This window comes from Trifolium pratense, linkage group LG3 (assembly GCF_020283565.1).
Source record: "Trifolium pratense cultivar HEN17-A07 linkage group LG3, ARS_RC_1.1, whole genome shotgun sequence".
Taxonomy (NCBI): domain Eukaryota; kingdom Viridiplantae; phylum Streptophyta; class Magnoliopsida; order Fabales; family Fabaceae; genus Trifolium; species Trifolium pratense.
Genome location: NC_060061.1, coordinates 16,984,806 through 16,999,525, shown reverse-complemented (window position 1 = coordinate 16,999,525; position 14,720 = coordinate 16,984,806). Strand labels below are relative to the sequence as shown.

Genomic DNA, 14,720 nt, shown 5'->3' with positions numbered 1-14,720 from the left:
ACAGTTAAAATAGCAAGAATATCATTATTAAAAAGAGGGAACTTTGTTTGAAGGCATTGTTTGAAAGTATGTTTTAATATTTATGTGTTATTGTTATTAATAACTGTGATTGAACAATGTATATTGATGTTTAGTTTGAGTACTTAAGACATCAATTAGTCATTAAAATTGTAAGGTGTCAATCAATTTAGTTGTATTAACTATTAAGTGAAGTGAAAGGTTTCAATCCTTGTAATTCCAAGTAATTCAGAAGTTACAATGATGTTTTACTTTTCTTCTAGTTTTCCTTTTGCATACTCATGTTGCATGTTTTCAATTTTCATCCTCTTGGCTCTTCATAATGATTTCCAAATCCTTTCTCTTGTGTATAATAATACTCTCCTTCAATAATATAAAACTCTTCCAAACCAATTCTAGTGTTCAATATCTGTATTATTTTATTCTGCTAGTAAAAATTTGCATCCAATACCTGCATGTAATTGGAAACATCTAAAACGCCAATCCCTTTTGGGGCCAAATACCCCGATCTCTACCGTAGGTGCCAAAGAAGAATGAGAAGAAGCCCGAAAATAAAAAGCAAAAAGGAACATAACCTCCGAGCCATATCGAAGGCTGTGTCACATACTCACATTTGAATGATGGCCAGGCAGGTACACTTTGTGGCCATAAATGGAATTGTACTACTACTACTCTATGAAATTGGAAAGTTTGCTTAGTTTGTACTTGGATAGTATTAATGCTAAAAATTACTAATTTAGTGGTGATTGACGCTGAATTTGGTAAGGTGGATCATAGTTCGATCTCTTGCAACTGCGATGGGAAGGGGCTGAAACAGGGACGGATCCAGACATTAGATTTTGGTGTGTCTAAATATATATATGAAAGATGTTCGAATTCAAATCACTAAAACGACATACACTTCAAGCTTAACGACACATAATAATATCAATATTATTAGTGACTTATAAATGACTCAAAAACAATATTATTAAACTCTAATAGATATTCACCCAATTAATAACGAGGAAGCGAGTTGATCAAATTAATGAGTAATTAATTGGTATAGGTGTGTATAATAATGAGCGTTAAATACTATATATTTTTAGCTCCTATAAAATCTCAAGCTTTCAAGTTTAGTCCCTAAAATAAATTATTCATTTTTAATCCACATTTGCATTTTATAGAGACTATATTTTGAAGACTAACATTATTTTTTGTAATTTTTTTTTTAAAATAAAGACTATTTTTATAAATTACAATATTATAGAGGACTAAATTTACCATTAAAATTTAGTAAGAACTAAACTAAAAAAGAATGATTTTTTATGAATTATAAATATATTTAACCCTAATATCAAAGCATATGTGAATTTTTTTCTTATATGAAAGAAACTTTTGGAACTAAAGAAAATATATATTTTCTTTAGTTCCAAAAGTTTCTTTCATATATAAGAAAAAAATTCACATAACTTTCCCAGCATGCTTAAAGAAAAACCTTTCCCAACATTTTTTTCCCATTTGATTCCAACATAGTGTTCAAAATACTCATAAGTTGGAGGTATAGAAAGAAAAAAAAAAGTGATCAAAAGTGACAATGCACACAGAAACATAAGGCCAAACGATCCACGCCCATAAGAAATATGCAAAACCCTAAATAAGTGCCTTATTAAATATATGATGTATTCCTTTTGGCTTTTGGTGACTAAATGATTATAAAAATATAATGATAAATTACTTTTTTTTTTGGTGAAGATCACATTATAGGATGAGAGTGACTTGAGTGAAGCACGCTGCATGTATTGTTATTTTTTACTCCATCCGTACCACAATATATGTCACTTTGTCACTTTTACACGTATTAAGAAAGATAATTAATGTTGTATGGAAAAGAGAGATTATGAGTTGATTTACAAAATTGTCCTTCATTTATGGTATGAAAAAAATAAATTGAAGAATCGAAAGAAGAGGGAGTAATAAATAGTTAAGGATATATTAGGAAAAATAGCATTAAATGTTTCATTCTTAATATAAAGAGACATATTTATATTGTGGTACAAATTTTTTCCCCAAAGTGACATATATTGTGGTACGGAGGAGTAATATATTTATGCATAAATAAAGATTCTGAGTAAAAAAAAAAATGCAATTGTAATTTATTTATCTTTTTATATCAATGCAATTATAAATTTTATTTGCATGTGGATTATTATGATAGGAATGGGGATTGTGTCCCACCAGACCGCTTAATTTGGTTCGGGGTCAGTTCTGAAATCAAGTGGTTCCAACCCAGAGACGGATCGTAGAGGCAGAGTGTGGCTATAGCCACACCTGAATTTTCACTATTTTTTTTTCATATACATAATATATAATGAGCATGAAAAAGAAAAAACATAAACCACAATAACCAAAACATAACCGAGAATAACAAACACGGGATGATGAAGCAAAAACAAGAAAAATGAAAAGCAAAGAAAATGAAAAGAAGCAAAACGATAGTAGAATAGCTAGCACATGAAGTTTGAAGAAGAGGAATAGCAAATGATGGCAGCTTTTGTTCTCTAGTATATCAATAGAAACCTTAAGGCCATGTCCCACTTGGAAGGGGTAAATTTAATTGTACCAACACCACAGTCCTAGAAGGGAAACGGCAGAAGTACGTACTTGTTGGTTGGGTTGGGTCACTTTCCAAAGAAAGAAAGAAAGAAAGAAAGAAGGAACAAGTGGGTGCGCTTACAGCTTACTATTGGCTTGGAGTCTTTGTCCCATGTACTGTATCATCACATATATTCAACGTGAAAAATAAATAGGAGCAAGTGTGTGGGGCTTACTATTGGCTTCGTGTCTTAGTCTCATGCATGTTTTAAAATCCATACCGCTGATTGATTCGATCAATGGATTGAGTCCTTGATCAGACTGTATGACTGTCACACGTTTATATAATATTTTTTTAAAAAATATTGATGACTTATTAAATTTCATAAATGGAAAACAGATAGAACATGCTTATATAATAAAGTGATTATGAAAGGAAGGTGGTTTTGGTACTACTATTTAGTTAGAAACTCTAGTTACAAAGTCGTGAAGGAGAAGTTAGACTAGACATTTCCATAAGCCTGACAAATTTGAGAGTCACACACCAAGTCAAGAAGCAAGTCTTGGACTACAAAAGAATTTACATGCTACAATTGTGACAAGGTTGGACACAAAAGAAATTAATCAAGAAAAAAAGGCTAACACAATGATGATTCCATAAATCCTATTATTCAAATCCGATCATTAATTATGTTATAGAGGTGGCAAAGTGGGTGGCCCACCCCGTTTAGACTCTCCCACTTAAAGCTCATCCAAAAACAGGACGGGACGGACCAACTTAGGCATTTGAGCTCAAAAGTCAAGTTCGTCCGCATAAAGCCCGTCCAAAAACAGGACGGGACAAACCAACTTTAGTATCTGAGCTCTAAAATAAAAATCCAGAAAAATTACAGATCTAAATCTTGAATTGTCTGTGAATCTATTGAATGGTTTGACTATGAGATTTGATAATAGTTTTACTCTAGTTTTTTTTTGTTTGGTTTGTTTGATGAAGATTCATGAAGCTTGTATCGAAGATGAATAAGAGAGGAAGGAAGATGAAGAACAAGGGAAATATTTATGTGATGATAGTTCACCGTTATATTCAGTACACATTCAAATCCTACCATTACAATTTTAACAAAAAGATCAAATGGTTCAGATTAAAACAAATTAACGGAGAGGATCTTTTTGGCTAACGGATATGTCTTTAAGGGACTAAAGCGATTTTTTTTTTTCTTTAAGGGACCATTGTAAAACCTAAAATGTCTTTAAGGGACCATTTAACTAATTAAGCCTTTATTATATATTGTCTTTGGATCTAAAAATTTCAAACAAAGTAGTTGCATCACACCCTCTTTGTTGTTCATTTAGTTTTTCTATCGTTTGTTGTCTTCTGCAAGAAGTGTTGAATTATTTGAAAAATTGAAATGTATGAATCAATAAAATGTTAGATATAGCAACAAGGTTTCAATCTAACTCATTAAAATTGACTCGTACTACATGTTACTCGTATGACCCGACACCTGAATAATCGAATATGTAAATAGTCGGAATTGAATTCAAATTAAAAGGTTGCAATTTTTATCGATTTGATGATTTTCAATCACTCAACAAATAAGTTACGTATGATTTAGTGCTTGCTATTTAGGAAAAATAATTGTAAGGCTCTTATGCCATTTAGGAGTACTTTTTTCTTTTTAATTATTAGATTTAATTTATAAGTTTTATTTGAATTTATTAGGGACTATTGAGCAACTAAAAGCTCTATATATTATAATTTTCTTTCATGAAATAAAACAGTTTTTGATTAAGTAAAAATATGAGTATTTTCCTTGGTTGTTTTAACCATATTTTTATCTTATCGGTTCAATTGGTTCTTTTAACCACATTTTTATCTTGTTAGTTTACCGTGATGCTAATCTTTGAGTTATTGACCGGAATTTTCATAATAGTTGTGGCATTTTATGATTTATCGATTGATTTTCCACCTTGATTGTGGCGTCTTTTTACTACATCCACCTACGCTATCAGTTTCCTTTATTTCCCCTAATTCTCTGATTGGTCTTGTTTCTTTATCAATTGTCCATTAGCAGAGGCTACTAGATTTGACTAACTTTGTCACATTAATTAAAACCGATACTTGGTTGATCTTGTTTTTCCAGCCACTAACTTTGTCACGTATACCAATATTATTTGGTTAAGAGTTTCGCATCAAATGTGAGATGGCTTGAGCCTGAACATGAGTTTAAAAATAGAGATAAAATCCTAATTTTTTCGGAAAAGGACAATCCACAATTTATAAGTCAGTTTCGTAAGATTGAGGTAGACTTAACCCAAAAATTATAAGACACTTGGTGTTATGATGTTCATTGGCTCTTCTTCCAAGATCTTCAGTGTGTTTGGTCTGCTAAAAAATATGGGACTTGACTTCACAATTTTTATTGTACCCTGTTTGATTTAAAAACTGGTTATGAGACTGGATAAAATTGGTAGTGAGGAATGATTTTTGTCCCTCATTGAACCACATGACTTGAAACCAAAAAAAAAACCACTTGACAACTTTTTTTCCACATAGTACAACTATAAAAATACAAAAATACCTATTTTATTTTCGTATATAAAAAAATATTATCTCTTTATCGCTCTCCAGTACAATTTTGTCCTGTCTTATATTATCATGTTCTGTCATGTATTATTCTATCCGATACTTGATATTTTGCGAATCAAATGCATATTTATTGCATTCATATCGTTTAGCCGGTTAAGTTGCCCTCCTTTTGTCTATTAATTGGAGTAAGCGCAGGAAAAGCTGTCAATGTTACCTTATTGTGTACAGCTCAATAGAGCTGTGTTATTTCAACAAAGTTTTCCAAACACGTATTTGACATAGTAGATAAATTGAGTCTGTGCATGCATACCAAAGCAAATTAAAAAATTGTAAAATGGTATATTTGTCAACTTTGTGTTTAAAATTTGTGTTTACATAACATTATTGTGATTATCAATAAGAGGAATGCTATTTAAACAACTAATTTCGACAATTTTTGGTAGGCCTGAGCATCGGTCGGTTTCGGTCGAATTCGAGCCGAAAATCACTAAATCGATAAAAACTGCAACCAATTAATTTGGACCCAATTCCGACCATCTATATCATCGGTTTGTTCGGGTTCGGGTCATACGGGTGATGGGTTGAACGGATCGGTTATTACGGGTTAGATCGAAACTTTGTTTACATCTAAAACTCCTCCATTATCCAAAAATTCTTAATTTTCGAATAGTTTAATACCTCGTACACAATACAACAAAAGATACACGAAGTAAATTAAAAAACAAAGAGGGTTAGATGCAGTTACTTTCTTTCAATATGTAGATCTAAAGATAATAAAATATCAAGTAGAAAAGACGTAGAAATTAAAATAGATCTAGAATATATATATTAGAATATCTTTCCCACCTTCTTTATCACCATATTATTAATTATAAGCTTTGTAAAATATAACATTTTTATCTTATATCAAAGATGGATAAAAATAACAAAGAGAAGAGTATATTAGATTGAAAGGGAGAGAAGAAAAAAAAATAATTTGCATCTAATGGTTGTTCGGTCGGTTTCGGTTATGGAGAGATAGAATTTTAAATACTCGCACCCGCCCGTATGCAACCGTTCATGCCCGGCTTTTCGCAATTTGTTGACCCGAGACTCGACCCGCACCCGACCGAATGCTTCAATGTGTTGTCGGTTATATCGGTTTCGAGTCGGGTCTCGGGTTCATACTCACCCCTAATTTTTGGGACAATCATTAGACACAAATCATTATACAGAAATACAGTTTTTCAATATCCTTTATTAATTCATTTATCTTAACTTAATCACTCAGTCACCATTATATAAAGAGGACCATATCAGAAGAAGAACCAACAACAAACATCAAAACACCAAGTGATATATTAGAGAAAAGCTTAATTAATCCCATGTCAACCTTTCTACAAACTTCTTTTTTAGAGAAAAACTTCTACTCATTATTCCCTATGCTTTTTGTCACTATCTTTCTACTAGTACTTTCTCTTTTCTTCTTCATCAAATGGTTTTTCAACAATTCTTCTGTCACACAAAAAAACTCACCACCTTCACCTCCAAGATTGCCTATACTTGGTAATCTCCATCAACTTAGCTTATTCCCTCACCGATCACTCCAAAATTTTGCTCAAAAATATGGACCTCTAATGCTTCTTTATTTTGGAAAGGTTCCAGTCATTGTAGTTTCCTCTGCTGATGCAGCTAGTAAAGTATTGAAAACTCATGACTCGGTCTGTTGTGATAGGCCACATCGTAAAATCTTCGATATCCTTTTCTACTGTTCCAAAGATGTGGCAAGTTGTGGATATGGTGAGTATTGGAAACAGGTAAGGAGTCTCAGTGTGATAAACCTTTTGAGTAACAAAAGAGTTGAATCTTATCGTTGTATTAGAGAGGAAGAAACTGCAAAAGTGATGCAAAGCATCATTCAACAGAAGAATACTTCTGTGAATTTATCAGAGGTGTGCTCTACAATTACTAATGATATAACATGCAGGGTGGTTCTAGGAAAAAGATACCGTGAGGAAGGCGGAGTGTTGCCGGAGCTAATGTTGGAGTTTGGAGAGTTATTGATTATTTTCTTTATAGGAGATTATATACCTTGGCTTAGTTGGTTGGGTAAGTTTAATGGTTTTTATAGCAAGGCGGAAAAAGTGGCCAAACATTTGGATGAATTTTTTGACAAAGTTATTGAGGAGCACATCAGTGGTAGTAGATTTGATGGCCATGTTGGTGAAGATAACAGTGATTTTGTGGACGTTTTGCTTTCAGTTCAAAAGAGCAATGATACTGGCTTCTCATTGGATAAAACTGCAATTAAGGGTTTGTTACTGGTAAGAATATCACTTTTTTTTTATTCCTTCTTTTAGTTATATTACTTACGACACATTTTTGTGTATAACAACATTTTTAATCTAAAAAAAATAAATTGGGTGGGCTAATTTAACTTCTTTAATTTTTTTTTTGCCTATCTTCATAAAACCGTTGTCTTTGCCTTGATCTGTAATGGTTTTTCAGCCATTGTAGTCTAAGGTGTTGCCTTTTGAATCTGTCAAAATTACGATGTTATCGTGATTTTGTTGAAGTTTTGGTGTTCATTTTATCAAATATTAATGTTGTCTTACTTTTTCTGTAGGACATGTTTGCTGCTGGAACTGATACTACCTACACAGTCCTAGAATGGGCATTGTCAGAACTACTAAGACATCAAACTGTGATGCATAAATTGCAAGATGAGGTCAGAACTGTGGTTGGTAACAGAACTCATGTAACTGAGGAGGATTTGGTTAACATGAACTACTTAAAGGCTGTGATCAAAGAAACTCTTCGCCTGCATATCCCGGTACCCTTATTAGTCCCTCGGAGAACTATGGAAGATATCAAATTAGATGGCTATGACATAGCAGCTGGTTCACATGTGATAGTGAATGCTTGGGCAATTGCAAGAGACTCTTCAATTTGGGAGAAACCTCTAGAGTTTAAACCAGAAAGGTTCATGAATAGTTCAATAGATTATAAAGGATTGGATTTTGAACTTATACCATTTGGAGCAGGAAGGAGAGGTTGTCCTGGAGTGACTTTTGCTATTTCTATCAATGAATTGGTTTTAGCAAACCTTGTTAACCAATTTGATTGGAAATTGCCTGATGGAGTAGAAGGAAAGGATTTGGACATGTCTGAAACTAATGGCCTTACTTGTCGTCGAAAATATCCTCTAATTGCAGTTGCTACCAAATATGACAGAAATGAATAAACAGTTAAAATAGCAAGAATATCATTATTAAAAAGAGGGAACTTTGTTTGAAGGCATTGTTTGAAAGTATGTTTTAATATTTATGTGTTATTGTTATTAATAACTGTGATTGAACAATGTATATTGATGTTTAGTTTGAGTACTTAAGACATCAATTAGTCATTAAAATTGTAAGGTGTCAATCAATTTAGTTGTATTAACTATTAAGTGAAGTGAAAGGTTTCAATCCTTGTAATTCCAAGTAATTCAGAAGTTACAATGATGTTTTACTTTGCATACTCATGTTCCATGTTTTCACTTTTCATCCTCTTGGCTCTTCAAAATGATTTTCAAATCCTTTCTCTTAATTATTATGTATAATAACACTATCCTTCAATAATACTCTTCCAAATAACTTAAGTCTAATATATACCTTGATTTCCGTCTTGCTTCACCACTCTAAGCGATGTGGGACTTTTCCAATAACTAATTTTTTAACCTCCTTTATTTAAAAAACTAGGCGATGTGAGACTTAACAATCAACCCCAATAGTCTCCACCTTGATTGCAAGAGTTCCATCTTCCATTTCCATTGTCTATACCGATAATCATACTCCACCATAAAGAGTATACTTCACTTGGAACTAAACTATCCCAAGAATTTTTTTCACTTGGAATTAAATTATCCCAAGAATTTCAACATGCCGACACTACAAGAATTTTGTCAATTTCCGAGGAATAATTTCATAGGAAACAAGCCTATCAAACTTGTTACAAAATAAACATAGAAAATTTTAATTTATTTTGTTGTTTACATGATACAATATGCATATATAGAAATTGCATATACATAATAACTTATTTTATATATTATAATTATAATAATTACATATGAGTAGACGGGCAACAAGCTGCGCCGCTAAACCTTTTTAGACTTATTTTAAAGATCAACAATATAGTTCTGGATCACGTGAAATGAAATGTTTTGACAGCCTACTATTTTATGGACTCAATTTAGGTTGATTAATGATTGCTAATAGTTGATAGAGTTAAGTTAAGTATTACGGTTTGGTTTGGTTCGGTTTTCTGAAATAAAAACCGCAAACCAAACAAAACCGTGCACGAAGAGAGTACGATACAAAGGCTGAAACAACTTAAACCACTGCACGCCACATATACTACTCCTCAAAAAACAAAGACAGAGGCACCACTACCGTCTACACTGGGAGAAAAGGAAGGGCTGGATAGGTAACAAACAGCAGCCGCCGCTCTTTCCTTGCTATCTCAAGAACGCAGATTCCGTCTTCACCCTCTCTCTGGTAAGTTTATTTATTTATTTATTTTCTCATTATTATTTACTGTTTTTCTTATTATAGATCTATAGAAGATGTATAAGCATGATTACATGTTTTATGGCTGGCTGCAGTTTTGATTCAATTGTTAACATGTTTGTTTTGCAGCAATGGAGGATTCTTCACCACTATGGTGAGATGAGAGCTATCTTTCATATTAGTTGGAAGTGGATCAAAACAGAGTTGCATTAGCATTGGGCCGGGTTGGTTGTTTCTTGCAGTTTTTGTTCATTCCAACAACTATAGGAGTTTGGCAGTCACAGACAGACAGACAACCATGGCCGACCACTCCGACGACCTCGACCAACTCCTCGACAGTAAGCTCTCTCTATCTCTTCATCTCTCTCTCCTTTATCTCTCTCTAACTCATTCTATTCAATATTTTCAGGTGCTTTAGATGATTTCCAGACCCTCAACCTAAATTCTTCCCTTCCAAGGTCTCTCACTCTCTCATTCACTCTTTTGCAATATTTTCCTTTTTTATTTCTTTACTCCAATCTCAAACGCTGTTTCTTTATTTATGTTTTCTTATTAGAAACGGGGGCGAACAAACTTCCAACAAAAATGAGTCTCCTTCTCTACCCTCAGGGGTTCAAGGATTAGGATTAGGTTTACCTGATTTGAGAACAAAGAAAAAGGGTAAACAAAAGGTTTCCAAAGATGCTCATGTATCTGAAGCTCTCAACAAGCTCAGGGAGCAAACTAAAGAGGCAGTTAAGGGCCTTGAATTCATCACCCCGCCCGGTGTCGGTGCTGCTGATGATTTGGGTAAAGATGGCATGATGGAAGATTGGGTTAAACAGTTTGAAGAACTTGCTGGCTCTCAGGTGCTAATTCATTCCATTATCCTATTTATGTGCTCAATATATGACTACTCTTGTTTAGGATTTGGGTTTGGGTCTGACCCTTACAAAATTGGCTTGTAACGTAAGGATAAGGATTGGACTTGGTGCGTGTGAATATAAATGGTGGATAGCCAAAAACCTAATAGCAGGTTGCCCAATAGATAGGCTCTCATACCATTTTAGAATTTGGGTTGGGCCTAACTCAACCCATACAAAATTGGTTGAAAATTGCTTTTTAGGCCTCTGCGTTGCTCTCAAACCCCCCTAAAATCCTAAAATACCCCAATTTTTGGTCTCCGTTTCGTTCGGTAACTACAAACCGAAACCTATCCGAAACCTATGTTTTCGGTTCCTGCAAACCGAAGTCGTGTTATATGGTTCGGTAGCTGCACCTGAAGCTCTGTATTATACGGTTTTAAACTCAATCGGTTCATCAGTTACGAAAAACACAAAGTGTTGAGGGTGGAATTATGCTTCCTGAATTTGTTTTCCTCGATATTTTTTTATAATTGTAAGATGAGTGGATAAGAAGGCAAAACTCAAAGCAAAGGTCTCCAACAAAAATGAGTTATGCAAGGTTCCTGAAATTGTAATCCAGGAAGCATGATTATGTTGAGTAAGTAGTGGAGCATAATTTGTGGTCATAGGAGTAGTTTTAGTGAAGTTTGTTGTTTCTATTTTGCTGAGTCACTAATCCTAATTGTTAAGAGATGATAGTTGTTGGTTGTTCCTTTATTTTAGCCACTTCCACGTTGTTGGGCTTGTAAAACGTGATAGCTATACTTAATACATAATTTCGGTTCATACTTGCCGAAGTTGTGTTTAATGGTCACAACACCTGTTCGAGTCAGTTAATTGGTAGCTATGTACCGAAAACGCTCAGCTTCGTAATGTAAAACCCGAACATGGTAATTTTGGTATTTGCGTACCGAACTGGTGTAATATAGCAGTTAAACCCAGAAACTTCATCACTTTGCGAAAACAACTGTGTCTCTCCCTCTTGAGTGCGATTTTGAGGGCGAAAACAAGAACAACAATTTCAATCCATTCAATCCCTTCCATTCGTCTCACTTCATGCGGCAGAAACAAATTTTACTCTGTTTTCTTAATATGTATTAGCATATTGTCTGGTAAAAGCAATTGATTTTTCAAGTTCAATTTCGGGTCATGAAATTGATATTTTAGGTTGTCTCTCAATTTATGGTCCCGAAATTGATATTTCTGGTACACAAATTGCCAACCAAGGAAATATTTGATATTGTTGCCTATACACTTGTTTCAATTATGCAACCATTCAAGCAATTGTGATATTTCATTACTATTGTATTCTCACTGCCACACAACACCGAGTTTTGTTTAAGCTCTTTGTGATTCTTTCTTGCTTAGCAGAGTTTGGTTCCTATCTTCCGAAGTTATATTATTTCGGATCCTAAGTACCGAAATTACCATAGGGGCAATTTTGTCAGTTTGAGGGGTCTGAGAGCAATGCAAGGGGGCCTAAAGAGCAATTTTCAAATTGGTTTGTAAGGTGAGAGTTGTCCATTCTTATACACATATCTTTAGGTTATCTTGGATTGGACTATATAAATATATAGCCTTTATGCTTTTATCTTGTTATTGTTTAATATTAAAAAAGGACTTAATTAATAAAATGGTCCCTTAAAGACATTTTTGGTTTCAGATTGGTCCCTTAAAGAAAAAAAGGTTCAAATAGGTCCCTTAAAGAAAAAAAGTCCGAATAAGTCCCTTAAAGACATCTCTATTAATCAGTTTGGTCCCTAAAAAGAGGTCTAAATAGGACCAAACTGATTAACGGATATGTCTTTAAGGGACCTATTCGGACTTTTTTTTCTTTAAGGGACCTATTTGGACCTTTTTTTCTTTAAGGGACCAATATGAAACCAAAAATGTCTTTAAGGGACCATTTTACTAATTAAGCCTTAAAAAAATTAGATTAATATCTCATGCTTTAGAAACCTATGTTGGTGATTAACTGCATTTTGGTCTAATCTTAGTTAACATTCCTCAGAAAAACTTTGCTATAATCTATCAAGCAAAAACTCTAATACGGACATCAGGCACAACTCTAATGTGTCCAAAGCTTGTTCAAGAAGTATGGTTGTTTGAAACGTGTCTGACACGCTGACATGACACTTTAGAGAAGTGTCTGTGCTAATGTTTACCATTTATTTTAATCAAACGCAGGGATCTTACTGTATGCAACACATTGGGTTATTATAATTCAATCAGATGGACATTGGGTTATTATAATTCAATCACACTGGGACATTTTACTTAATAATCAGATGGGTTTTTTTTTTTTCTTTTTCTTGTGTGTGGTCTTCAATGTACTGTTTTCAAGTATGTCAAATGACTTTAGTTTTGTGCAAATGCCATACAAAAAGTTTCTGCCTCAAAATTTGATTGTATCACTAACTGCTTCCACAAGTACCTCAGGTCAAAGTGTTGTTTTAGAACTCAATTACTCAACTAGATGAGTAACTTAGTATTGGATTTATAGTTTACTTAAGTTTTGTAGTTATGATAACGAGCTTGATGTGTCCAATAGGCAATAACAGAAGCAACTTCGGTTTAATGTACTCTTGATTGATTAATGTATATTAACTTTCTGTGTTGGAACTTGGAATTAGTGCTGATAATTTTATTAATTTTGTTAGGACATGGAATCTATTGTGGAGACTATGATGCAACAACTTTTGTCCAAGGAAATACTTGCTGAACCAATGAAGGAAATTGGAGAAAGGTATCCTAAGTGGTTGGATGAGCATAAAGCCAGTTTAACCAAAGAAGAATACGAACGGTATTCAAACCAATACAGTCTGATACGGAATCTTAATGAAGTTTATGAAAAAGATTCTGGAAACTTCACCAAGATTGTTGAGCTCATGCAGAAAATGCAAGACTGTGGACAACCTCCAAATGATATTGTCCAGGAGCTTGCTCCCGATTTCGATTTAGCCAGCCTTGGCCAGTTGTAAGTTCCTTCTTGTAGCAGTAATCTCTGTTAGCTTATTTCAAACTCAAATACTTATGCATGAACACAAATTTATATAGTTTCATTTCAGCTTCCTCGATACTCATAATGAATGATTTGTCATGGAAAATGAATAGGTTGTGTAAGTTGACTATAATAAAGCAGTTCATATTTATGGCTAATGTCTGATACTCGGTACTCACTCAAATAAATTTGCAACTCATGATATATAAATTTGCAACTCATGATATATAAAAAGTTACTTTGCATGTCAAATGAAATGTTTTTGCAATTATGTGATCTAACTTGCAAGGAATTACTGCTCGTTAAATTAGTACTGAAGTTTTTTTATTTTAAAAATACTATATATTGAAGTTACACAACCTTAGCCTGTGATCCTAGTTGAGGATTGAACCTCTGACATCAAAGATGTTTGTGGTGGGAGAGAGAAAATGAGGAAAAGATGAAGAGACGGAAAGAAATTTAGAGAGATAGAAGAATGGTTTTTTGTTGTAGAAAGAGGGAGAGAAGAATAGTGCTAGCAACAGACCCACGTGTATTTCACTCAATAAGAGAGCGAATGTTGGAAATAGTGTTAAAGACTTGAAGTGTTGCTAGCACTACTTTAGAGATTATGAACATTGGAGAAGATCCAAATATTTGGCACTCGATAACATCAACCGTCACGTTATACCTTCTGCTTTTCTGAAAACTTGGTGCTATATTTTTAATTTTTATCTTGTAGTTGTCAAACTACATATATATATTATGTGTGACATCAGCTAATGTGAACATTTCCGTCTGCAGATCTCCAGAAATGCTTGACGCATCTCAGACAAATTGTGCAATAATGTGAAGTTGTTTCCTCCCTCTTATTACATAGCAGCTACTGGTTTGCAGATTTTCAGGAACTTTTTTTTTTTCACTTGTCAGAATAATATAGTTTTATGCATTAAGTTGTTCTTTTCCTGCTTATTGTGTATGGTTACAGGATCTCACTTTTTATAGCCTCCCTTCAAGATTGTATATGATCCAAGGATTTGTCCATTCATATTTTATGAGACCAATGACAGTGCGCCGAGCTGCTAGGTTCAAACAAAATGTACTTTATGATAATTTTAAAAGAATTTCTCATTTAATCTCCA

The 14,720-nt window shown here is 33.6% G+C and overlaps 2 protein-coding genes across 2 annotated transcripts; both read left to right on the top strand.

The window, feature by feature from the left end:
- Window positions 1–6,357: 6,357 nt before the first annotated feature.
- On the top strand, window positions 6,358–8,687 carry LOC123915713 (cytochrome P450 736A117-like). Its single transcript, XM_045966923.1, has 2 exons — window positions 6,358–7,485; window positions 7,788–8,687. Exons 1-2 carry the CDS (start codon window positions 6,547–6,549, stop codon window positions 8,403–8,405), a joined length of 1,557 nt encoding a protein of 518 aa, XP_045822879.1. The 5' UTR covers window positions 6,358–6,546; the 3' UTR covers window positions 8,406–8,687.
- An 833-nt stretch (window positions 8,688–9,520) lies between these two features.
- On the top strand, window positions 9,521–14,720 carry LOC123917073 (peroxisome biogenesis protein 19-2-like). Its single transcript, XM_045968693.1, has 6 exons — window positions 9,521–9,702; window positions 9,844–10,052; window positions 10,124–10,172; window positions 10,271–10,562; window positions 13,259–13,575; window positions 14,383–14,720. Exons 2-6 carry the CDS (start codon window positions 10,013–10,015, stop codon window positions 14,429–14,431), a joined length of 747 nt encoding a protein of 248 aa, XP_045824649.1. The 5' UTR covers window positions 9,521–9,702; window positions 9,844–10,012; the 3' UTR covers window positions 14,432–14,720.

Excerpts from the sequence above, each read along its gene's own strand:
- LOC123915713 (XM_045966923.1), top strand. The coding sequence starts at position 6,547 with ATGTCAACCTTTCTACAAACTTCTTTTTTAGAGAAAAACTTCTACTCA. Across the intron at positions 7,486-7,787 it reads CAATTAAGGGTTTGTTACTG|GACATGTTTGCTGCTGGAAC; the intron begins GTAAGAATATCA and ends CTTTTTCTGTAG.
- LOC123917073 (XM_045968693.1), top strand. The coding sequence starts at position 10,013 with ATGGCCGACCACTCCGACGACCTCGACCAACTCCTCGACA. Across the intron at positions 10,563-13,258 it reads AAGAACTTGCTGGCTCTCAG|GACATGGAATCTATTGTGGA; the intron begins GTGCTAATTCAT and ends TAATTTTGTTAG. Across the intron at positions 13,576-14,382 it reads TTAGCCAGCCTTGGCCAGTT|ATCTCCAGAAATGCTTGACG; the intron begins GTAAGTTCCTTC and ends TTCCGTCTGCAG.